Source organism: Lycorma delicatula, chromosome 10 (genome assembly GCF_047948215.1).
Source record: "Lycorma delicatula isolate Av1 chromosome 10, ASM4794821v1, whole genome shotgun sequence".
Lineage (NCBI taxonomy): Eukaryota > Metazoa > Arthropoda > Insecta > Hemiptera > Fulgoridae > Lycorma > Lycorma delicatula.
Window position 1 is genome coordinate 36,035,989 of NC_134464.1, and position 27,872 is coordinate 36,063,860.

Sequence of the window (27,872 nt, forward strand, 5' to 3'; positions counted from 1 at the left end):
CTGTTTTCTTTTCTTCCCAAAACGTCTTCATCCGTTCACTATGTTTCTTCTTCCTCTCCTCCGTCCATCTTCTTTATATTGTTTCTCTTTTTTGCTCTTGTTCAATTTTCTTGTCTATAATTTCATCCTTAAATTTCTCTCCTTGATTTCTTCTTCTGAGCGGTTCCAGGTCTGCTTATATTTCTTTCATTCAAATGGACTTACTTGTTTTGACGATGTTGAACATTTTCTTAGTGGATCTAGCTTCACCCATCCTGCACAAGTGTCCGTAGAAATGTAGACTTCTTTTCTTAAACTTGTCTGTGTTTTCATATAATTCCTTTGTAAATCGTTTGATCCAAGTTCCGTCACACCGTGGATTTTCCGTTCTTGCTTCTTGATTTTATGAATTTTGGTCATCCTCTGATTATTGTGGTTTCTGCCGCATACAAGGCCTCCGAAAAGACAACTATGTTGTAATAATGTCGTAGTTTTGCATTGCGAGACTACAACATTAAGTATAAAAAAGAAAAATATGTTGTATTCATATAATTTTTTTTTTCTTTCAGGGTAAGGTTATTCTATTCATTAAAATAAAATATAAATTATCCAGCAATGAGTAATAGAATTATTTAATTGTGAATAATCTGTATTATAATTAAACTATAAATTGTGGTCCTTATTTTACCTAATGATTTATTTTTAACTATTCTATTGTAAAACCTAATGATACACATCCCTGCATTATTTTCTTATAAACAATTTTACAACTTGTTTTTTTTCTTTTCTTTCTTTTTGTTTTAAATTATTTCTGTTATAGAATCATTAAATTTTGAAACAATGAACATAATCCAATTGTATTAAATTCTAGACTAATAATAAAAATAATAGACTAATGTAAAAAGCAATTAAATTCTCAATTATTAATTTAATGACAGGAAGATAGAAAGTTGCTTTCTCTTAAATTATTTCACCACTGGAATTTTGTATAAAAATAGTACTTTAATTTAAGTTTTTATAAATAAATTGATTTTTGCACACGTGACAAAAAGAAAAATAATTAATGTACGACGCAATGCTTCGTTTATTATTAAATTTTTTTTTTCTAATATTTTACATGTGCTACATATTTATAAATCGCTGTAGAAAAGATCTGTAGTAGAACATGTAAATTAAAATATGACTTAATTTTATCAATTATGAGAATTATCTATGACAACAACCATTTCCACTAAAAAGAAATTTTTATTTTTGATATAAAAGACGGGACTGATTACAAAAATAAGAATATATGATTCACATTTTTGTTTTCTGTGGCCATTTTAGATGAAAATAAATTTTCTTTCAAATTTAAAAAAAGTTATTCAATTAAAAGATGAAATAAATATTACAATATTATAATTCTGTGTACAACTTCCGTAATCCTATGTGATGTTAGGTTATCGGATAGCTTAATTTAGATAAATCTTATTTTTTGTCCAATTTTTATATAAAAGGTTATGTACGTAAAATGACAAAAAAAATTAGCGTATTGCATAAAAAATTCCTATTTTCAATTTCTAAACACTCATCATCAGTAGGTAGAGCAGAGGAATTTATATAGATAAAACAAAAAATAAAGAAATCAAGTAAGCAATTAGTTAATTAACAAATACGTATAAAATATTCCTTTAATTTTTTTTTTTTTTTTTAAATATATAACAAGTAGAAATACTTGTTGAAGTGTAGAAATACTTATGATACTTATATACTAACATTATAATACTTAATACTCCTGAAGTAGAAATACTTCTTCGAAAGTATATATTTATTTATTGATTCTTTTTCTTCTTGTAACTATTTTTAAAAAAATATATTTTATTCAGGTTTTTAATAATTAAATCATCTGCGGCTACTGAAGATGATTGTTTAATAATTGAAATGCGTATTTATTATTAGAGTTCTTTATTTATTATCATATTGGGAATGATGTCTGTCGTTTTCTATTCATGATTTTATTTCAATAAACGTGTTTTCTTCCAATATGTTTTTAGTTTATTTCTTCATGTTAATTAAAAAATGATACATTTATATAAATACCGGGTGATTCAAAAATGAATTCACAACTTTAAAAGCTATAAAAATTAATTTAGATAACTTACAGATCGGTTGAGGTTTCATTTAATAGAAAAACACATCAAGTTTGTCACGCTACATTCATTTTGGTTCGATATAACTTTCCTTTTTATTGCGACGTACATCCCGCCTGAAGTCGATTTCATTCTAGATTGTAACTAAGCAAGTCGAGCGTTACCTCTGCAGCTGCGGCGTTAATTCGAAATCTTAGCACAACAGGATCAGCAGGCAAATGTGGTACATAAACCTGATCTTTAATGAAACCTCACAAGAAAAAGTCTATCGGGGTCAAATCTAGGGAGCGAGGTAGCCATGCAATTGGACCTTCACGACTAATTCACCGATCTGGGGATCGATTATCATGAAAATCTCGGACTTCTAGGTGAGGTGGTGCCTCCCCCCATTTTGCTGGTAGTAATGGCGTCTATATTGTTCATCATCGTCTAGCTGCTGGTGAATTAGAAAACTTCCAAGCATGTCCAGATAAACGATATCATTTACGGTTGCCTCCTGGAAGAAGAACGGGGCATGCAGTCTTTGTCTGCTTAGGGTACAGAACACATTGACCTTAGGATTATCGCGAATCTGCTAAAAATTTTCATTAGCCTTTGTCGCTACCCCCATATTCAGCAGTTATGGGTGTTCACCTTGCCATTGATGTGAAACGTAGACTCATCACTAAAAATTACATTCTCTAAAAATGTATCATCTGGTATTCTATCCATCATTTCCACACAAAACTGCAGCCGAGTAACTTTTTCGTCATTTGTAATGTGTTGAACCGTGGTTAGTTTATATGGCTAAAAGTGCAATGATTTACATAATATGCGCCAAATAGTCGTTTGTGGAATACTCTTCTGACATGGGTCACATCGAGTTGATTTCTGCTGACTATTTGTAAAGCTTTCTCGGAGTTGTTCGGCAACAGCTTCAGGGACACCTGGGCGTCCTGGTAATTTTATATATTAATAAAATACCTCTCTCAAAGAAGGTTTGGTGCCAAAACTAAATTGTTTACCTGCCGTATTTTCTAGGAAAATTACGTTGAACTGCATTTGCTGACTGCAATTCGGGAAACCAAAACACACAGCGAGCACGTTCTACACCAGTCCATTTTCCATAATAATTGATTTTTAATAATACTGGTGACAGCATTGATGGCCAAATTCGGTGATAATGACTTACCCGAGTTAAAACTTGATGTGTTTTGTTATGAAATGAAATTTAACGTAATCTGAAAGTTTCCTAAGTAAATTTTTATATTCTTTTAAAGGTGTGAAATCCTTTTTGAATCACCCGGTTATATTTAAATTATATTATTCTATAAAGTACGTTGTTCTCTGATCTCTGGGCGGGTATTACTAAAGTCCGATCTCCTTGGCGAATTGGTAACTTGTCGGCCTTTCATCCGGAGGTTCCAGGTTTGAATCACGTTCAGGTATGTTGTCATTTTTAATATTTCCATTTCTACATCCTTCACACAAGATTCAATCTTATGTGGTGAAAACATCAACCAAAAAAGTAATGATAATAATAAAATAAGATTCTATTTAAAAATATTTACCGCCTTTTAATAGGTAATTGTGAACTGCAATTAATTTTGAATTTAAATTTATTATTTAGGTTATTTCTCTTTTAAATTGTTAAGCGGACTGTAATAATTTAATAATATTATAATAATTTATTTGTCGACCTCCTTGGTTGAGCAGGTAACGTCTCGGCATTTCGTGCGGAGGTTCCGGGTTCGGATCCCGTTCAGGCATGACATCTTTTCATACGCTATCAATTTTTACTGGTTAATGACTATAACTGTTGATGCTCTCTCTTTCATAACAAAAATAATAATTTAATCTCTTTCAAAACAAGAAAGCATACCGTACATAAAAATGAAATTAACGTAAAATAAATTAGCATAAATAAATTATTATTAATATTTTAGATTTTTAATACATTTTCATAATTTTAAATATCTATATGGATAGAAATAATACAGATTTATTTTATTTTTCAGATTAAGAAAAACCCAAGAAATATTCGTTTATAGCTGCGAAAATTCACGTATAAATATTTGGTAAGTTTAAAACATTTAATATCCTATCTTTTAAACTATTGAAGTTATCTCAATTTTATTACATCTATTTTACGAATCTTGTATTTTATTTTTCATGTAATTTTAACACATACAGAATGGACTATAATTTGTGTATGGATCGTTTAACAGATTGTTTCTTTAAATTTTAAAGTACATTTATTTCAGATTGTGTTGTAAATGTTTGATGTTTATAAAGAAAAAAATATCCAATTTAAAGCTCAGTAGTAAAATAAAATGTGACTGCCAAAATGGCATTATATATATTAGAATCGTTGGCGCTCACATTAGTAGTATAGCTGATTACTAAACTGAAAGTCTCAGGTTTGATTCCTGGTAAGGACCACTGTCAAGTAGTAGAGAGTACAGGTAGTAATATAACTTTTGAAGGTCTCCTTACTGATAAAACAAAAGAGTTATACAATAAATAAATCTGAAGCCAATCACTCTAGAAAAGAAAGCATTAAAGAATGAACGCAGAAAATGGCGTTAGCGTATAACTTAACGCGAAATTATATAATAAAAAATCGCTTTCGCTTAATGCTAAACATAACATTACAAAATATTTATTATTCCGGAGGCGAAATTAGCGCTGAGTGGCTGACTGTTTGCAAAATTTTTCGGATAAAGTCCTTTTTAAAGTAGAAAAAAATTTAAGAAACATATATGGATCCCCGATTACCAGGACGGAATTTATGAACTAAAACATGAAACAGAAATTTATAAAAATACAGAAAAAATAAAAGACACCATCCGGAGAAGATGGTGTCTTTTATGGGCATTTATGCAGAATGAGCGAAAACAGATTAACAAAACAAATATCTAACTTTTATAATAGTAGAACATTTAAAACTAGCCGGTTTAAATAAGTAGAAAACGATCTTAAAACTTTAAAAATCTCGAAAGAACTCTGTTTAAATAGAGACCAATTTAAGTTTAAGTTTAATGTCAGTAGCCATCCCCAAGTTTATGAAAAAGATACAAAAATATTTGTATGGAACTGTGAGATTCACAGTTCCGGAGGCGTGGTGTTGTGCGCATGCGCACATAGGAAGCTGCACGCGAGGCTGCGAGGGTGAGAGAGCTTCCGCAGTGCTGACCTTGGCTTGCTGGTGGAAGGTAGTTTTTTTTTTTACTATGCGTGTGTTTGGAACGTTCCTCGTTCTTTCCGTTTTCTTGTTTAGTCGGTGGAAGGAATATGAAAGTGGTTAGTTGTTTTTTCAGTAGTGATCAGAAGATGGCGGAAAGCAAGGGCTCTTTGATTGCTAAATCTGTCCAAAGGCATGTTGGAAGGGCGAAAGAGAAGATAATCAGTAAAAACTAATTATGTAATTGTTTCTGTGTACATAAAAATTAAAATTAAGCACCTCTGGACTATAGTGATTTTAAGCGGACATTTTGTTAAGTTATTATCTGATAATACTAAAAAATAGTATCTGTATTGAAATTTTATTATTTATTCGGTTAAACCGAATACAGTTTTTGAGCAAAACGTGCTTAAATATGCTTGAATGTGATTCAATTTTGAATTCTCCAGCTATTCTATTTGAATCATTTTTTTCGGTTCTTTTATATTACAGAAAACTTTAACCATGGCCCAGAAAAAAATATTTGGAGCAGCACCCCCACTAATTTTAGCCACGTTCCGCCACTGGGACCGAGGAAGAAAAACAACAAGAATGAAAACGTAAAAACATATTTGGAAAATAAAAGACTTAAACAATTATGCAAACGTGATGCTAATGGTTCGGACGAAAAAAATTCTGATTTAGGTAGTTGTACTGTACGATATTCTCTTAATTTTTGTTTCACCAATTTCCCTTGATGCCTACCTTTCCCCACTATAAGAATCTTCGTTTACACGCGCGCCTATCTATCTATCTATCTATATATATATATATATATATGTGTGTGTGTGTGTGTGTGTGTTTTATTTAATAGTAAAAGTACCTGAAACACAATTAATTAGTGGTTTTATTGTTTAATATGTCTTCTCATTGATTTATAGCTACAAATTTTCGGAAGGGGGCCCTATATTCAGCTAATAATTACATATCATACTCCACCTCAATTCATAAAGTTAAATAAAATATTATTGTACATTGAAAAAACGATGTTGCCACATTTATGTATAATCGATTAAGGCAACTATATTTTTCTTTCTTAATTGGCTCTTTGTCATCATTTATATTAAAGGGTCTAATATTTTTTTAAAGAAAAGTCAATGTTATAGAATAAAGTACAAAGCGTTTACTAGAGGAAAGAGCGCTAATATTCAAATATTCTTTAACTCAAGAATGTGAGACTAGGCGTATTCTAAAAACAAACTTGAAAAAATTACTTGATTTATGTGCCGCGAAAATTTTACTTGATTTATGTTTAATTACACATGATTTTGTTAAACGTGTTTGCCAATTGCAAGTAAATAACGTTCATGAAGTTTGCGTACTATTAACAAAAAAAAGTTTACAACGAAAATCTTCAAAATTTTTAGTTGTTTCTTGAGTTCTGATTTTTTAACATAATGTTTTCCTTTTTTATCCCCAAAACAGAAATATAATTTTAGATATAACGTTCGTATAAAGAAGTATAAATCGTTCAAACAAATTGATCGTCGTGCACTGGGCGCAGCCGCGTGGCACATCATTATTGGTCTTCTTTGCACCAACAGCCGCGAAACTAAAAATGTGAGCGCAGATAACAAACAAACCCACGGACCATTCTTTTTTATGGGAAAGATAGTTTATATCCTTTCTTATAATTATATTCTTTTCGCTTCGAGAAAAATGTTTCATCAAGGTCCTGATATAAGTTATAACTTTCTGTGTGTTCTACGTCTGATACTACCATAGTTATTTAAAAATTATTGATAATATTATTGATATGGGCATTCTATCCAATTCTTATATATTTATTCATATTTTTTTAATATTTGTCCAGTTGAATTGGACAAATCAACTATCGACTATTTATAAATAATCTCGAACCTCTGTTCCTCGGGCTCGCTATGAAGAGACTTCATATGCATTTGTAGGAGTGTATTTGTATTTATGGATATTTATACATGCATCAATTTAATTATATAATTTGACATTATATTAATATCAACTAAATCTGATTAGTATTTTTAAAATGGTTAAAAATTGAAAAAAGCTATTTTTTCTCAATAATTTTATAAAAATTGCTGGGAAGTTTTAATAAAAAATTGTATAAAAATTTACTATTTGCACAGCAATGTAATTTATTAAAATCGTATAAAATAACTTTGATTAATTACATTTTAAAAATTATCTTTTATATTCACCATATTTTTGTATTATTTTTATTAAATTTTTTTCAAATGTTAAAAAGTTAATTCTCTACATAAAATCAGTGTAATTTTATTAAAATCATACAACAGGTTTTGTGAAAATTATATAAATAATCTTTTTTAAAAATTTAATCGTATGAAAATAATGATTGAACAGTTTTTTAGTATTTTCTTTTATTTTCTTTCACTTGCAATTGCAGAATAATTTCCAATTTAGAAACCTATCTTTAAAAAAAGCAAATAAAACAAAGGTATTTTAACTGCAATTAATCTATTTTGTTACAAATGAACTGTTTTTTTTTGTTAATTTAAAAAAGATAGAATCAAATAATAAAAAAAATCTTCATTTAAGTTAACAATATTAACTTTCATTTCCAGTCTCATCTTACAATGTGTACTTTTTTAGGCAGAATATTTGTATAAAAATAATCCTTTTTTGATATCCTTGTCACGAAGTGAAACCTTCTATTATTATTATTATTATTATTATTATAAATGATAAAGCGTTCTATTTTCGTATTTTTATTTTTATACATTTTTTTATATATATTTAAAAATGTATGAATGAAATTAATTTATTCGTATCTAAATTTTAAATGTGTTTTATGAAATTTCATTTATTTTTATTATTGTTATTATTATACAAAGTGTATCACGAAGTTCTCCCGGGACTTTCATTACTGTAGAAAATATTGGAAAAAAACCATATAAACATATATTACAAAATTATTGGATGCGAGTTATGGCTACTGAAAGATTTCGCTCGGATTTCAGGTACCCCGGTGAAATGAGGTCATACTGAAATTTTTAGAACGTTAATTAAGGACAATAATTAGTTATTTCCTATAGTTTTTTCCGAAAAATCGAATAAAATGTGTCCCAGAACCGTATTTGCATTAGTTTTTGAGATATCTGGAGTAAAAATCAATAACTTGGGGTAAAAGCACTGGTTTTTTTATGTTTAACAATAATATTTGTTAAATGGGTAAATAAACAAATAAAACTTTTAAATAAAATTTTAACCCAAAAAAATTGGATATTTTTAAAAAGACTAGATATGTCGTGTTGAAAGGAAGAAGTAAAAAAAAAATTGGTTTTTGTCAGTCATTAAATGTACATATTTTTCATTAAGATTTATGTAATAAATGAATTTTTTGGTCCTGCCCCAATTTTTCGGTTACTTTATTACGTAAAACCTACCAAAAATAAATTAATAATTATCATAAATAATTTATTTTTCTTGAAAAAAATTATAAAACTTTCAAAACATTTACAAACTTTTCTTTTTAAAAACTTGTTTTTTTAAGTTTCATATTTATAAACGTGTTTTATTTTCTCAATATTTATAAGAAAATTTGATAAAATTATCAAATATAGTATAAAGTGTTATTATCTGATGGTTTGTTCTAAATTTGATGTACGATATAGTATATATTTAGTATATATATGTATATATATATATATATATATATATATATGTAATAAAATTTCTTAATCCAGTTGTATAACAATCAACGGTAATTTCATTGTTTACAGATTAGTTTGTCATACAAATTGTAGTTAATTTTCTCTGTTTAAATCATGATTATATAATATGTGGGTTCATGTCATTTGGATTTTATAATTTAATCATTCGTACGGTACATTACGTGAATGTTTCTATATGGGTGGGTTATACGTGTATCCTTGAATTGGAGAAAGTAACCAAACTGGAGTCAATGTTCTGTTTACGTTAGTATGAGTCATACTAAAATATTATTTTTAATTTTAAATATCTGTACATTTTTAAGTTTGTTTATATTTTTTAAAGATAATTATAGAAAAAATATATAGATTTTACAATGATAATGATAATTAGGTGTTGTATGATTCAATTAAGAGATAATTTAATGTTATTGTTTGCTATTCAATTTATATAAATTATAGAAGTAATAAAAGGGTTGAAAAAATATTTTAATATACTCTTACAATAATTAATCAAAGATTAAAATAAAAATTAAAAATAATCCCTGTTAGTAGTATTTTCTTAACAAAAAAATTCACTGACTAAGAAACAAGAAATTCAATTTAAAAATAAAAAAGAGGAATACAATAAAAAGTAATTATGATTAATTAAAGATTATTTTAGGAGAAGATATAATACAAGTAAAATAATGTTTAATTTAAAATATATATATAAATATATGGGTTGAGTGGTGGTTGCATTAAAGATAATGAAAACAAATTATTTAAACAAGAAAAGCTTTTAATCAGAAATTTTTTAAGACTCAAAAGTATAAGTCTAGGAATTATAAAAAAATAAATTTTATTTTTTATATAGGCCCCTTCTTCTCGTATATAAGGGAAATATTTAAAGACATCAGAAATCCGAAAATAAGAAGCTTACAACATGATGTTACAGTAAAATTTTTAAATATGATTGGTTGATAAAGTAGATAATAATGAAGTTTCAAGTATTGTTGGAAGCCGGCCTCCGTGGCGCGAGTAGCAGCACACGGCCTTTCATCTGAAGCTCCCATATTCGAATCCCGGTCAGGCATGGCATTTTCACATACGCTATAAATCATTCATCTCATCCTCTGAAGCAATACTTAGCAGTAGTCCCGGAGGTTAAAAAAAAGTATTGTTGGGAATAAAATTCTACGGGAAGAATCTTGTAAAATGAATAAAAGTATATTTTCAGAACGAAAGATAAACGTAAGGATAGTTAGCTTTTATAATTTTCTAAAAACTCTTTGTAAAAAAAAATTATTTACAAAAAATTAAGTTTTTCTTTTTTGTTGGTTATTCACGTATTAATAATTTATAAACACAAATTGTTGGTTCTCTACTGAAAAAGATATATACATTAAAGCTGGAATAAATAATAACGTCACTTTCAGTTTTTTTATTAAATTGAAAGTTGCAATATTCTGTAATATTTAACTGGAAAGTCATTCTATCATTCTATAATACTTACTAGTAATTGGAAAGTTGGATCATTTAACAACAAAAAAATATTAATATTTATTTATTAAGTACTAAAGCAGTTTTTAATTTCAACTAATTGTAAAAAAAAATTGTTTGAAGTAAGAAAATTACTTACCACAATGGATGCAATGAGAATCATTATTATTATTATTATTATTACTATTACTACTACTATTACCATTCAGTGGATTCATCTAACATTCATAGAAATGATATGGCAAGTTTTTAGTTACAAAAATGGATAATCCAAGGAAATTTATTTCTAGAAGGAGCCAACAGTTGATATTTAATATTTAAAACTTTTTAGATTTAAAGATAAAATTGAGTATTAAATGTGGAGCCAACAAAACCAGTGTTATTTTGAGTGATAACCAGAAAGATAAAGTCAAATTTAATCTAAAATATTGTAATAAAAAAATTACATTTTAAGTTAATAATAATCTGTTTTAAGAAAATAATAGTTTAAATAGTTAATAGTTATTTCGTTTTATTATTATTATTTTTACGTTATATTTTTTTAAGCAATTAAGCTAATTAAAACATTTTTTTGCCTTCCTTAAAACTATACATCATCTTTGTGCCATTTAACACATAAAAATTTTATTTTTGGAGGAAACTTTATAGATCCACTCACGTGCGTTAAACTTTTGCTATACTTCTGTTCAGTTTTAAAATTAGATTATAAATCGTTTTTGAAATCATAAAAATTAATATTATAGTTAACTCAAAATTTAATTCATCTTTAAGTTTTCAAATCTGTTTGACCTTTACAAATTTCATTAAAAAAAAAATATTTTTCGCTCCCCAATTTTTTTATAGAGGTAAAATATCGTTTATTTTAAAAGTAAAATTACCACATCCCTGAATTTCTTTACATTTAAGAATCCTTCAGTTTAAAAATATTAACATCTTTGGTGTGTTGTCGAAACATTTCGCTTTTATATATTAGTGCAACCTAAAATTATAAATTGCTATTTTTTATTTACTTTTCATGAAAGAGCCGTGGAATTTTTTTATGACTAGGTGGAAATTGATAGCGTATGAAAAGATGTGATGCCTGACGGGGATTCGAACCTGTGACCTCCACATGAAATGCCGACCTACTCAGCCACGGAAGTCGAAAATCATAATATTTTTTGGTTTTTTTTTTTATGCAGTATCTTTGGGGAATTGTAATGAATTTTTAAAAAATCGATTAAGATGTTAAAGATATATTTCTATTTGGAATTCATAAATAATCCCATGTAAATAAAACCGTTCAAAGATATTTTCGATCTGACAAGAAAAAAACGTTTTCCGTAATATGCAAAAATATTATTTTTATTCGTCTTTAGATTTTTACTTTTGAAAGGGTTTTCAAAGGTTAAAATTTTAGAAAAAACTGAAAAATATTTTTTACGGTTTTATTATTATTTTTTATTTTATATATTGTAAACATTTTTTAGGCCTACAAAAACATTGCTAATGAAAATGTGTGTAAGAAAGAAAACGACGAGAAATGTTTGCTCTGATAAAAATAAGCAGAGTTCAGAAAGAACAAACTGCTGGTTAGTGTATTTACGCTAAGGTTTTCTAAAATACGCGAATTTGTATTATTTTTTTTACTTAATAATTAATCACTTTTCTTATTATATATTTTTTTCGTGAAAATATACTTTGAATAACAGAATAACGTACATCAGTTTTTTAAAAATATATTTATCTTATTATTATTCAATACTAAACAATGATAGCACAAAAATAAATTGAAAAATATCTTCAAATTGTCCATGAAGGAATTTTAATTTTTTTTTAAAAGTTACAACGGGACCATCACTGAAACTTCATCTAAAATATGAAAAACGTCATTGCAATCGGTCATTCTGATGGAGTAAAACAAGAGCAAACGTAAAATTTGTTAAAAAACGTATCCACTACTAATAATTATTAATTTTTTTTGTCGTGAATTACACGCTTTTTACGTTCAAATAATTTTTAGTCTTTGATAAAGCTGAGAAGATAATGCTGCCTTCACTGTTAAAAATAACTTTACGAATTTTTCAGATTTTTAAAAAATATTTTCAACAAAATTATTAACTGGAAAAATACTTTTTACTTTTACTAAATGAAACCTTACTAGGATGACAATAATTTCAACTTAATAGCCCAGAATAATTTGTACATTTTACGATAAAATAAAATATAACAGCTTGTCGGAATTTTCATATGCTGCGTATAAAATTGACTGTTTCCAAGTTATGAATCTAATATTCAAGTTAGAATTCTTTTTCACACTGTTTTTCTTTTGATAAAAAATAAATATATAATAATATTATTATTATTATGTCCGCTTCCGGTATAAATTATAATTTTTTTTTGTGCTATACAGATTAACCCGTAATACATAAAAAAAAAGTATGTTGACAGATAGAGTAAAACATGGGCTTTAAATTTTAAAGTTCTATGGAAAAAAGTGTATAAAAAATGGATCTTAAATTTTAAACTACTATAAAAAAAACGACAAGAAATCCGGGTAAATTTTAAAGTATATGAAAAAGTATATAAAAAATAATCATTAGTAAAATAAAAACTACAGTTAAAAATACTTAAAGCAAACTTTTTGATGAGTAAATTTTTTTTTTTAGTGAAGCTGAAGTCAATAAGGAAATCCGGCTATAAAGGTTGTAGTAATTCCTCTCATATAAACGAAAAGAAAGTTGTAAATGCGTTGTGATATTTATGCACATTATTTACACAAATAAATCGAATTTTATGATTCGATTAGGGGCATAAAATATTTAAAATCATCCTTCGAAAATCTATACGTCTAAAACGAGTACTTCAAGAAGTTCTTTTAATTATAACTACTTTTTACAAATAATTTATACATAATGTTTCAGTATTAAAAATTTTGTTAACTCGTTTTTTTTTGTTTTAATTATAATAAGTTTTATTTAAATAAACAATGTTTTTATTGTATTACCGTGACCGCACCTTTTTTATAGATATATAAAAAAGCAGTTTTCAAATTTTTAAGCTCATATACATCTGCGTTTATTTTTAGAACTTTTATGAAACATAAAAAAAAAATAAACATTTAAAAGTTTTCATAATTTAACCATTATTATTTTTGAATTATTAGTAAGTAAAGACAAAATAATAATAATAAAGAAATGACATTTCTTTCATCCGGAGGTCCTTGGTTCGAATCCCGATCAGGTATAACATTTTTTGTACGATAAAATTTCAATTGGGCTTAAATGACTAAAACAATTAATACCCGTAATTTCAACAAAAAAAAATAAAAAATAAATAAATAAAAATAGTTTTTGTTTACGTCAGGTAACAGCTGATTGTATAAAATTTAGACTACTTTTATAACACGCTTTGTTTATTTGTGTAAGTAAAAAAAAATTGATTAAACATTTAAAAAAAAAGTTGATTAATTGACTTTTAGTTTTTTACGAATACCAGGAATGTTTGTATTCATCCACCCATTACATATTATTAAAAAAATCGATTGTTTTAATAAAATTAACATGAAAACTCTCATAAAATTAATATTTTTAAATAATCAGAACCACTATAATGTAAAAAAAAAAGTTAAATGGATAAAAGTGGGTTTTATCAATAATTTATTGAAGTTTTTATGCAGGTGATAAAGTAATAAAGTTTTATAAAATAATTTTCGTAATTTAAAAAAAAATAAGTTTGATGTTATATGAATGATTAAAAAAGTAAAGCTGTAATTTTTATAACTTTGCTTTTTACTAATAATTTCAAATATTACAGTATTATAGTTTCATTTTAAATATTATTATCCAGTTATAATAAATCCACTGTATTTTTTAATAACTTAAAAATAGTTCACAATTTATTTCACCATTCTTTTTTTTTAATTAAAAAAATAATTCCACTAAGAAACATTCTTAACACGCGGTTTTTTAAAAAAAATATATATATATTTAATAATTATTAATGTATTAAATAAATTCATTATTTTTATATTTAAATTACTGACCAACGCTACGCGGAATGCAGCAAAACAATTTGATGAGATGACAGACATCCTTGCAAATGATGAGTTTAATCGTGTTTGTGGCTAGCCAACGAGTTACACTTGGTTTTATACCTCAAAGGACTTTCGATTTCGCGCGCCGCTCCAGTTCAACATTCTTACTTATTCATCGGCATCCCCTCTATGTTCTTGTTTTTTTTTACAGTTCACAACCCCCTCCTTTCACTATTTATGATAGGTAAGTAAACAATATTGTATCTCGTTACGCGTCTTCCTTTTAACCAGTATGCATTTTTTTTTATCATTAGTATTATTATAATTTTTTTTTTATTATTCTTATTGGATTGATACATTATTTATTAATGAAAGTAGAGTTTCATTTATTTATTTTTTTTTCATTTAAGTTTATTAATTTACTTTTATAAATCGTTAAGCAGTATTCATTTATTTTTTTTCTCACTTATTTCTCATTAACATGTCATGATACAATTTACGGTTTGATTTCCAGATTTAAAAGTAAGTGGATATATTCTAATACCTTTAATAATTAAAACTATTTCCTGCTTCTTAATTGGAATGTTTATGGAAAAAATTTTCCGCAGAATATCTAATTTCTTTAATACTTTTATAAAATATGAAGTTCGTTATAATCCTTATAAACTAATTTTTAATAAATCTTATGCTTTTTCTTGAGATTTTCATTACGTGATTTTTTTTCTGGTTGAAATCTTGTTTAATTGAAATAAATTGTTTATATATAGCTCTTCAGTGATAAGAAAATTCTGGTTCTTACTGAATATTGCTGATATTTACTTTAACGGCTCTAGCGATCTACACAGCACTGCTTTAGCCGTTATAACTGTAACAGGAAAGCACATCGTAGGTAAAAATTGTCTTTTTTAAGTTTTGTGTCTTAAGTGACATTAAAATCTTTTTTAAGAAAAAAAATAGATTTAAATAAATTGTAAATAACCTGCGAAAAAGATTTTTTTTTTCCAATGCTTCCATGTTCAAAAAATCTATTTTGGTCAGACGGACGTTTGTGCGTATTTATTCATACTTTGACCTGCATCTCTCTTATAACCCTGGACACCGTTGACCGATTTTCCTTAAATTTCGTTGACAGATACTACCTTCTGGAGGAAATAATGAAGTAAATTCTTGCAAAAATCGGTAGGGATGTATTGGCTAAAATAGAATTTTAAATTTCTACTGGAGCACATAACCAAAAAATGTTTCTTACAAAAGTTGGAAGATTTTTTTATCAAAATCACAAATTACCAAAAATTTTATTTAATATTCATCCCCTAACCAAAAAAATAAATTTACATATTTTAATATTTTTAGCTATATCTTGCTTCAGAAAAGGAAGAAATGGAAATTTTTTGCATCTGTATATTATACATCAATAGCTTATCAAACTTCTATAGAAAGCGTTTGGCCCATTCCGCTGCATTGGTCTGTGGTAACAAATTATTAAAAAAAATTATTTTAAATTTAAATCCATCTCGCAAGTTTCAAATTGAATTTAAAATGTAGAGGTCTTAATTTTTTATAGCCCTTTTTCTTTAGTATTCCTTGAAAAAAAATTATCCAAAAATGTTCACCCTCATCCCAGAAAATTAAAACTTTATTTATTTACAATTATACCTGTATCGTTGTAATTTTAAATAATTTAAAAAGATTCTTTTTTAAATTTACATCACTAAGAGATTATTTTCTTAAAAATTAATTTTACTTGAATGCTTTCCCTCAAGTACAGGAGCTTCCAAAATGAGAAAAAACATTTTTTCGCAATTTAAAATTTTTAGTGCTCAAAAATCACTAAAATAATTTAATACCCCTCCCTGGTAGCAAGCCCCCAAACGTAATAAGTTACTTTTTTAATATCGACTTTAATTTATTTAAAATCAGTTTGAATATGAATAATTTAATCATTAAAATTACATGAGTATCACATTTTTAAAGAGTCGAAAACATATTTTTGAAAATTGCAGTCCTAATTATTGTTTTATTATAAAAAATATTATTTTCATCGTATAAAATATTGTTTGATTTTTGCATTTGTAAAAGCTGAAACAATTTTTATTTAAAATTAAATAAATTTACTTTTCAGCTTAATTCTATTGAATTATCTCCATTTAAATTTTTTTTTAAATATAAGGCACAGCGCCGGGAAATTTATTATATTTTCTAATCTTAGCTTATTAAGTAAGAATTTAAAAAAATTACAATTAGCATTTAGTTTTACAAATATATGTGTATTAAAACATTTTAAACATATATCTAAAAACTTTTTTTTATTTATTTTTTTTATTTTTTAACCTCTGGGACTACCTTTAGGTAATACTTCAGAGAAGGCGATGAATGACAATTTTTGTAGCGGGTGAAAATGCCATGCCTGACGGGATTCGAACTGGGAACCTCCGGAGGAAAGGCTAAGACGCTACCGCTCGCGCCATGGAGGCCGGCAATTTTTTTTTTATTTACTTTTCTTTAACTCACAATGATTTTTTTCTCTATGTTTATCCTCAGATCTTCGATCCTTAATTTAACATACTTCCTGACATTACCGATTGGTGAAAATTTGCACAGTTACTAAGGTCGGATGACAATACAATATTCCACCATTATTTTTTTAAACGTCCCTCCGTACGGGGGTAAATTTGTAAAATGTATGTAAGTGGCAAATAAAGTATTGTTAATTTACAATTGTATTTAAATAATGAAAAACTTCACTATTTCGTTACTTTGTATATTATGTGTTTGTATCATTTTTTAACCTTGGAGTATTAATTAAATGTTATATTCTCAATTGTCTGTAAATACATTCCAGAAAATACATTCGCTTTTCCTCTATAGTTTTTGTCAGCTACACATCCCTTAATCACAAAATTATCTAAATGTGGTTACCTTAAACATAACGTAAAATAAACTTATACAAGGATCTTCCCTTAGTCGTGGCATGCCATTCTTGCTGCCTGCTTCCATCGCGAGGCTTTAAAGCCTCCTCCGCAGGCGGGAGATGAGCAACTTTTAGAAATTTGGAACCGGTGCATTAAGATCACCGCTCTACCCCGGTACAGGCCCAACTCGAAACCGCATCCCAAATACCTCTGCCTCCCTGCCTCTTCGCAATTTTCACATGGCCGCCTGAACTTTCACCACTAAATCGATTGGGAAATCCTTTCCCAATACAGTGGTAGCCTGATAGGAGGTTGTTTTAAAAACACCAGTCCATACAATTAAGGCTCTGCGCTGGGCACTTCTTAATGTTTAATGTAAAAACTTAAATTTTCGTAAATTTCTCTCCTCCCATGTTCATATTTCGTACTTTATTTATCCATCTAGTATTCAAAATCTTCTGGTACTACCATATTTCAAAGACCTCCATTCTGTGTCTTTTTATTTTCCTGTTGTCCGTGTTTCATTATATAAACTACAAAAGCATAGAAACAATGCAAATATTATAAAGACTTTCATTCTAATTATCGTGGAATCGTACATGCTAATTTTAACTAATTTTGGGGTGCTGAATTTGATTTTTGGCTTTTTCTTAATTGCAATAATAAGCCCTCATTGAGAGTTTTTCAACGATATATCATAAGTGGTACTTATTTTCATTGTTTCCAGAGTTATAGCCGAATAAAATTTTAATTAATGAAATATTTGAATCTCAGGGAAAGGCACATTGGTTCGATTCCGACTTCATCTCCTTTTTTTAACTTTTTTTTTTAATTTAAATTTATTGATTTATTAATAATTATATTAACCTTTCATTGTAAAAAAAAAATTTACGATAAATAATAATTCAAGCTTTTAATAAAATAGTAATTTATGTAGTTTTTATTAAAAAAAAAAAAGTGTAATGTAATTTAATAGGCGTACAAGGAAGTCGTCTGTTGTTCATATCAATTTTTTTTTAACAAACTTTGTTACTTGTTTTACTGTGCTATCATTGTAAATATTTTCCATTAATTTCCAATAATTTCCAATTTAATTTTATAATAATATCGCAAATTTTCTTTAATTACACAAATTTTTCGCTAAGTTAATAAAAAACAAAAGGAAACTTTTAATTGCACAGTTACATTGAATGAGTAATTATTACTAGTACGTTATTAAATGCAATCTGACATAACAAAAGGAAAAAACCCTCAATTACTATTTTCTTTATTTCATTTATTTGTTGCATATTAGAAGTCTTAGTTGTTGATATTTCAAAAAATGTTGTTATTAAAATAAAGTGGTTTCGCCGTCGTTTTTTACGGTCAGATTTTACCTTAAAATTACGTTTTAAAGTAAAACTGAATTAAAGATGACGAGTAGGATTTTTAGCAAAGATAATGTTTTTTTTTTAAATTTACATATCTATTTAGCTTCTGGAACCACCGTAAGGTTTAATTTCAGAAAATGAATGAGGATGATTTGTATGAATATAAATAAAGTGTATTCTTGTACAGTCTCAGGTCGGGCTATTCCTGAGATGTGTGGTTAATTGAAACCCAACCACCTAAGAATACCGGTACCCACGATCTAGTATTCAAATTCGTATAAAAGTAATTACCTTTACTAGGATGACGAGTTCACTACCAGATCCACTAGTTAGTTATATCTATATTTATACCATTCTAATGTGTATCCGTTATGTTGTTAACTTATTTGTATATATTTTTTACTCCAGAATAGTTCACCTTGGAACACGTTAGATTATTTATTTGCGGTTGTTATTTTTTTTTTTTTGGTTTTTCTATCTGTTCAGTACTTCTTCATTCCTTCTGGTATCTATTTCTTTCGTTCTTCAGTAAGTTCAACTCTGTTGTTCTTGCGTTTCGGCACTTCTTGAAACCTTTTATTTTCATCTTTTAATATTCTCTTTAAAATATTTCTTTCTCTTATAATTTTTTAAGTTCTTTTAGGGTTTCTTGGACGGGTGTGAAGAATTTGCCTTTAAAATTTTTCTTTGGCTGACAATTTCTTTGGGCAATCTACAGTTATTCATTTTAAATGATTGGTAATTAAATGGAATTCGTCTTTTCTTTATTGTGTCTGAGAGTTTTTCAATTTTAGTATATGTTTTGTTATTTGGAATTAATTTTACCTGATTATTTTGAGATGTAGGACCTAAAATCTTTCTTATAATTTTCCTTTCTTCTTTTTCTAGATTTTCTAGCAGACATTTGTTGCAGAGTCTTTTCTAGCAGATTTTTTGCATTTTATAGGTTTGAGTTCCTCGATATAGACTGTTTGTTATATGTGTTTTTCGTTAGCTGGGAAGCTAATTCCATTGTGTTAGCTCTTAACGTTAACGCTTATATCTAAACAATTCCAACTGATCCTTTCACCGAGATATTTGAAATTATCCACTTTCTCTATTTTTTTTATTATTTATATTAAGGAAACTCGGGCAGTTTTTATCATTAGTCAAATTTTTCGTTTTCTCAAACTCGACTTTTCGTCCCATTTTAGCAGCTGTTTTCCTAATCCTTTTATTTGTTGTTCAGCTTTTCTCCAGTTGTTTAATCCTTTAGTTCCCAGTTTTTTCCATTATTTTTGTCTAAATTTTCGTTCCATTTTCTAACTACCTTTTCAAGAGCACAGTTAAAAAGTAGTAGAGAAAGTCCATCTCCTTGTCTTACGCCTTTTTTGTCTTTTCGATGGGAAAAGGATCACATAATTCTCCTAGAAATTCTATTTTAGAGTATGTGTTAGTCGAAGTTGGTTTGATTAATTTTGCGGTTTTCTTATCTAAACTTAATTCTGTTAATGTTGAAAATAGTAATGTCTATCTACCAAATCGTATGCTTTTCGAAAATAAATAAAAGTTATAACATATATTCTATTTTGAAATTTACAATAATCAGTAATATTTTTGAGATATTAAAGTATGGAATAAAAAAAAATGTACGAAAAAATAACTTGAAAAAAGTATTTGGGTTTTTATTTTTAGTTGTAGATATTGAAATTGTACATTGTTTTGTTCACTTTAAAAACTACACAATTTGGTGCTAGATGTTTTGAAGTTTAATATTTTATTCTGTGTGAAGGAAATATGAGTTCATTGAAAGTGAAGTTTTGATATTATTCAGATTTTAAAAAGCATTGATTAAACATTATTTATCTCAAACTTTTTTGTACTATAATGTTTCTGAAACTGAGTGTAATACAAAGCAATTTTACTAACAGGACAATCTGAAAAGAAAAAGAAGTAGAAAATGCTGATGTCTCTTGATTACCTCTTAAAATTCTTTTTAACCTCCGGGACCACCGTTAGGTATTGCTTCAGAGGATGAGATGAATGATAATTTTTGTAGCGTGTGAAAATGCCATGCCTGACGGGGATTCAAACCCGGAACCTCCGGATGAAAGACCGAGACGCTACCACTCGCGCAACGGAGGCCGGATCCTAAAAATTTTTAGTTAAATAAAAACCTTGAAGGTAAAATAAAAACCTTGAAGGTAATTAAAGTATTTTTAATTTATTTCACTAAAAACTTCTGTTATTTTTTTTTCATCATATAAATGTTTTTACAATAAATTAAAAAAAAAAGTTAAAATAGAAGAAGATGAAGTCTGATTCTAACCGATGTGCCTTCCCCTTGTAAGATCCAAATTTTCAATAATTAAAATTTTATTTGGTTATAACTCTGCAACCAATTAAAGTAAGTACCACTTATGATATGTCGTTGAAAAGCTCTCAATGAGCTTATTACTGTAGTTAATAAAAAGTCCAAAATCCAATTTTTTTTTATTTTGGGCTTTTTTTTTGGTTCAGTCGATTGCAATCAAAAGGAGGGGAGATACACAATATGTTAGAACAGTCCTATATCCAAAATTTCAACTTCCTACGGCTGATTATTTTCTACTTAAGCGAGATACTTACGTACGTACAGACTTCACGCCGAAACTAGTCAAAATGGATTCAGGTATGGCCAAAATGGTTATTTCCGTTGAAATCTGAAAACCTGAATTTTTCGCGATCACAATACTTCCTTTACTTTGTATAAAGGCGTAAAAACCGATTTTTAAACGTTTTTTATTTACTTTTAATTGACAGTATTTACATTAATTTTCATAGAATTAAATTCTCTACAAGTTTTGTTACTAATTCTTCCGCATCTATTAGTGATTTAACAAAACTATTGTACTACAAACCAAAAAAAAAAAAAAAACTTTTTTGACACAGAATTTTGTATTTTATGTCGGATATCTTAAAAAATACTAGAAGTACAGTTTGGGACCTGTTTTATCTTATTTTCCAGCTGAAATTACATAATCAACCACCAATTTTACTCCATAATTTGGTGCCTAAAAAATTACAGTATGGCTTCGTTTTATTAGAAGAACTGAAATCCAGGCAAAATATTTCGCTAATCGTAACTCAAAAACAAAGCTTTTCAAACTTATTTTTATATAAACTTTTTCCATTATTTTCACTAGTAGAACATGTCTCGAAAGTTTCTCATTTATTCGTGGGACACTATAAATTTCAGAGTTAAAATTTTGGTTTTGGATTTTTTAAATTTGAAGTTTTGTATTCTTAAGTAAAAGTAATAATAACAGTTTTTTTTATTTTATATAATAACTCTTTATATACTGTAAAAACCGGAATTATTGTTTGAAAAAATACATATTCATGTAATGCTTTATCCATAATACATCCGGAAGAAACGTTTACTAAATGATGGAATGCTTATTTTTAAAAAATGAACTTTACTTTTTAAATAAATGTAAAAAAATTGAATAATATTAAAATTCTCTCTTAGAGGAATGAATTAAATTTGCAGAATTCTAGATAGCACCGACGCAAGTTTTATATCGTCAATATCTGGCTGGCATTCAATCTCAAACTGGTTTTGTGTTTTGCTGTTTGTCGAATACCCATTTCTACAGTTATAAATTTTAATGAATCTTTGAAATAAGTAAATTTTTTTTAGAGGTTCATAATTTATTTGATTGATTTTATGGTATATTCCATCCCTTCCTGTTCTTTATTAATTTTTAAACCTCCATATATATACAACAACATCCTCTGTTCTCAGTTATCTGGTTCATATTTTCTAATCTTATCTTCTTTTACAAACTTATCTACTACATTTTCCTCCCTAACCCACCGGGATGGTCTAATGGTGAACGCGTCTGCCCAAATTAGCTGATTTGGAAGTCCACAGTTCCAACGTTCAAGTCCTAGTAAAGCCAGTTATTTTTATACGGATTTGAATACTAGATCGTGGATACCGGTGTTCTTTGGTGGTTGAGTTTCAATTAACCACACATCTCAGGAATGGTTGAACTGAGACTATACAAGACTACACTTCATTTACACTCATACATATCATCCTCTGAAGTTTTATCAGAACGGTAATTACCGGAGGCTAAACAGGAAAAAGAAAGACGTTCCTCCTTGGTATAATTTGTTCCAGCAATATAAGGCATTAAGATGTGCTACTCTTCCGTATAAATCCCACAGCTTACTTAGTATCTAGGGAACCAGCTTCCATATACAACCTTTGAAAAGACTCCTTAACAGTAATTGGATGCTTTGTTCTAAAGCATAAATGCTAAATGTTTCAGTTACCTATGGTTTTATCAAATAACTACAGTGACGACGAGGAAACAATCACAAAGTTATTTAGTTTGTTAAAAAATATTCGATAATATTACCGACATTTTTGATTTTATCCTTAACTTAATACTTTTCCTCATTTGTTCCACCTTGGCATCGGATCTCATTTAATATAAATACAGCTACAAGGGAGATTCAAGGGGTATTATTCGCCCTTGCACTTCTACTATCACGCTTCCCTATGCTGGAGGAAGCTAACGCATATGAAGACCATTTATTTTGCAATGTCTTCTTCCGCGTAATACATTCTGAAGAGGTCTCAACGTCTGCGTGCACATGTATGCTTTAAAACGTCGATCGGTAAGGAACTGAATAAACTCGAATACCAGTTTCTCGTATTTGCGGTCCAGTTCATCGGCCAATCTCTTCATCGACCAATCCCATTTTTTCAGTCACCATTTTGATGATACTTACCTAATTGTAAGTGATTTTTAACTGAAAGATAATTGTTATTCCCACTTTATGGAAATTTTTTTATTATTTTTTATATTTTTTTTTTATTATTTTAAAATTATTTTTGTATTATAATTTTTTATTATTTTAAATCTTATTCTAATTATACTTGCCCTTTAATTTTTGTTACTATTAGGATTATTTTCTAGAGTTCAGTATGTAAATTTTGATGTATGTATTCACAGTGAGAAACTGTAATTCATTCTCCATCACCTTGTCTTGTAACGTTCTCTTTTAATTCCTGCTTTTATGCGAGTTTATATTTAATTGTACATAGAAGAGTCAAAAACCATAATAAATTATTAATTCTGCTCTTTAATTAACGTCCTAAAAATTTCAGTACGATTTCACCGGGGTAGCTGTAATCCGAGTGAAATTTTTCACTGGCTGTTACTCGAAAACGAAGAAATTTAGGTTTTTTTATTTATACGAACTTCTTCCATTATTTTCACGAGAACAGGTTATGAGAGAACTTCATGATACACTCTTTGTAATAGATATAATTACAACGTATTTTTTATTAAACTGACATAATAGCTATGTATATTACCTATATATCTTTACATGAAGTACTATATATATTATCTGTATTGAGGTATTATCATATTATCTGTAAATGTGGTACTATATATATATAGTACCTCATATATCTTCCAGAAAATTCTACGACTTTTCTGTTGTAGCAGCAATAGAGTCATAACTGGGCATTTAAACTAGCTGCAGGGCGTGCCTACTACTACACGCCTCCGCAGCTAGGCCCTCCGAGCGGGTTGCCCTGGCGGGCGGCGTCTCGGAATGAGATTGTTAGGTGTCCAAAACTGCTTGCTTGTTGTATAATTTTTTTTTTGAATGATGAAAATTGATATAACGAAAGTTAAATTAGAAATTGATACTAACGAAACGGGATTTTCCGCTAGTCATCAGTATATTCCAGTGCCTATTTTTTCGTTATAGTTGATTACTTTATGAAGAGAAACAATCACATAAATAAATAAAAAATATATTAAAAAAAAAAGTTAAATCACCACTCTTAAATTAAACGCACTAAAAAATAAAAAATAATTTTATTACGGTATCTCACAATGGATTTGACAAAAGCTTTGATGATGGTATGTAAGATTATGTGAAAGTCATAACTTCAAATTAAAAATTTGATGTTTGCCAATTTTTTCATACGCGTGGTGAATAGCCTAAAGAGTGGAGTGCTCCACTCAATCAATACTCAGTCAATATCACCATCAAACCTAGTTGTCAAATCCTTTCTGAGATACCGTCTTAAAATTACTTTTTACCTTTTAGTGCGTTTAAGAGTGGTATTTTAGAAATTTTTTACATATTTTTTTATTTTCTACTTTATCGTGTATTTAATATAAGAGTTGTTTTTAAAACGTTTTTTATATATTCTCTATTTTAACTTTTTAGATTTCATAAGATTATACTTTACAGCTGCGCTAGCGTACAGGTTTGAGCGTAATTAGCGAAAGATCGAATCATTACTTTTTACGGTGGATGAGTGCATCAAAACATAGGGCTATACGATTTCATTTCCGGATAACCAAGATCCGGTCGATCAAGAGTGCAGCCAATTCGTTAATAAATAAGCGCTCAACCTGGTGATACATACGCCGTTTGAATCGTGAAAATCGGACGAGCGGTTGCCGAGATATTACGGTGGCACCCCCATCACATCATCCCCTTCCCAATATACGAACGGCGTCCTGGGAGAACTTGAAAATATTATCGTCTGATGGGTACCACTGGTAGCGGATTAAGTTAGGGTGAGGAGCGGTCGAAAAAATTCTTCAGAGCGCTAGGACCGACCGTTTTCAGATATTTGCGATTTTCTTCCGAAAATCCGGATCAGGTTAAAAAGAATTAAATTTTCTCAAAACTTCGATATTTATTTCACATATTTATCGACATATATACGGTATATCGTTACATAATATAAGTATACACCTGATCACCAAGAGACATGTACTAACGATTCGGGATTTTCCGCTAGTATACATTCAGTACGCACAGGTACAAATTCCGTTTAATAGGGTAGGATATGTAAATTAAAATTGATTGATTCAAATTTTATTACATTAGCCTATCGATATAACAAATGAAGAAATGTAAATGTTTGGTTTTTTATTAATATAATTAAATATAATTATTATTGTTCAACATTTATTAACCGTAAAAAGCTGATACGTTTCAGAAAGAAAAATTTGTTTTTATTTGTACTTTTTTATATGTTAGAGATTCATAAAAGCTAACTTTAATAATACTTTTATGTACTAGTTTTTAATTTAATTATTAATCAACATTTTTATCTGTTTAAAATGAGAAAATATTCAATTGTACTTTTTGTTACGTAGAAAATTGATATATTTCAGGCAGAATTAATTTTTATTCGTTTTACCTTTCAATTGCTCATCAACGTGGAAAAGGAAGGTAAATGTTTTTTTTTAGAATTTTTATATGTGTATTAAATAATGTTTGTGTTAGTATAAATTCAATACGGTTTACCAAATTTCATAATTTATTTTTTATTATGTTTCATAATAATTCAATTTAACATTCTTCTAATTAATAAATGTCTTGTAAAAGCTAAAATAACAATTAAGTTTAAATAATTATCACGGTTTTCATTATTTGTAAAATAAAAAATTATTATTTATTTGTACAACTAAAACAAAAGCTTTTTTTAAAATTATGTTAAGAAAATATAATTATATTCCAAATTCATTACCAGTTTTATGTTTTTACACACTGTTATGTCAATTGTATAATAAAAAATACGTTGTAATTATATCTATTATAAAGGGTGCATCATTAAGTTCTCCCTGGGCTTTCATAACCTGTTCTCATAAAACTAATGGGACACGTTCATATTAACATAAGTCCTAAAATGCTTCGTTTTCGAGTTACGGCTAGTGAAAGATTTCGCTTGGATTACAGCTATTCCGGTGAAATGAGATCGTACGGGAATTTTTAGGACGTTAATTAAGGAACAGAATTAGTAATTTATTATGATTTTTGACTTGAGAAATCGAATAAAATAGGTCCCAGAATCGTATTTGCAGACGTTGTTGAGATCTGGGGTGAAAACCAATAAAAACCCCTGGTTTTTTTTTATGTTTGACATACAATAACTTTGTTAAATGGGAAATACACATAAAACTTTTAAACAAAACTTGTAGAAAATTTAATTCTAAACAAAATAAAGAAAAGTTAGAATTAAGCTTATTCGAATTTTGTTTAGAAATAGTACACTAGACCAAAGTGCGTTACACGTGTCAGTTTAATATTAATGTTCGAAAATGAGCCTGCCATTTTCACACATTTCTTGGAAGTTTCTGAGCTGCTTTTGTTGCTCTGTTTAGTTCTTCAGAGCTGTCTCTAAGTTGCTCAGCTGCATCCATGATGCGTACAATTAATTCCTGACGAGAATGTATTTTTGTTTTGTATATAATATTTTTCATCCATCCTCAGACACAAAAAATCTAAACTGTTAGAATAGGCGATCTTGGTGGCCAGGAATGTGGTCCTTCGCGTAATTGCCTTCCACCGTTCTATTAGGATTTACTTTCTTCTTTAGGATTTATGTTCATTAGGATGTATGCTCATTGCGTAAGTTGTTGACGCCATCTCTAGTGAAGTTTGTCTCGGCGGTAAATAAAACGTAGAGTTGTCGATTTGTATTCCACCAGTTGCACAACTCTAAGCCAAGCGGACCGTCTCCTAGGTGTAGATGTTGAACTGACCCTTTATGATAAGGATAAAACTTGTTTTTTTTTAAGTGTCTTCCAAACCACTGAATGCAAAACATCGATCCGCTTAGAAAGACTTTGTGTACTGACGCCTGGACTGCACCCGAAGATTGCGAAAGTCGCGCTAATTGTTTTGGGATGTGAAATTCTGCGATTTGGAAAACGTAGTATTTCATATTCTACTACAGCAGCTGAAGTTTTACCATTACACACACCCATATCAGCGTATTCCTCTTTTTTAATAATTACGGCATTTCTTCAATAGCAAACCGATCACAGAAAATCTAACACAGTTCACATATCCGTTATGCTTAGTGTACCATACAGAATAATTTAAACACTATTATAATATTCCACATTGTTGATCAGCTGTTGTTATTTTATTGTTGACTTTGAAATAATAATTTTTTCAAGTAATTGTTCGGTAATTTTCAGTTTTTATTTTTATTTTTTAATAGTAAATTTTGTTTTTACAAATTTTTCATATCGTCAAAAAAAAATTGTTTTTGTTTTCATTAAATAAGTACTTTCTGACAAATGTATTAATTCGTGTACTCTTTCTAAATAAATCA

At 28.2% G+C, this 27,872-nt stretch overlaps 1 protein-coding gene across 1 annotated transcript in view; it reads right to left on the bottom strand.

Moving 5' to 3' along the window:
* LOC142331500 (uncharacterized) overlaps positions 1 to 14,589 on the bottom strand; it is a 34,251-nt gene extending 19,662 nt beyond the window's left edge. Inside the window, exon 1 of the mRNA XM_075377445.1 lies at positions 14,464 to 14,589. Within this exon, the coding sequence (XP_075233560.1) occupies positions 14,464 to 14,511 (48 nt within the window). The 5' untranslated portion in view covers positions 14,512 to 14,589. The remainder of the gene's footprint in view (positions 1 to 14,463) is intronic.
* Between the last annotated feature and the right edge of the window lie 13,283 nt (positions 14,590 to 27,872).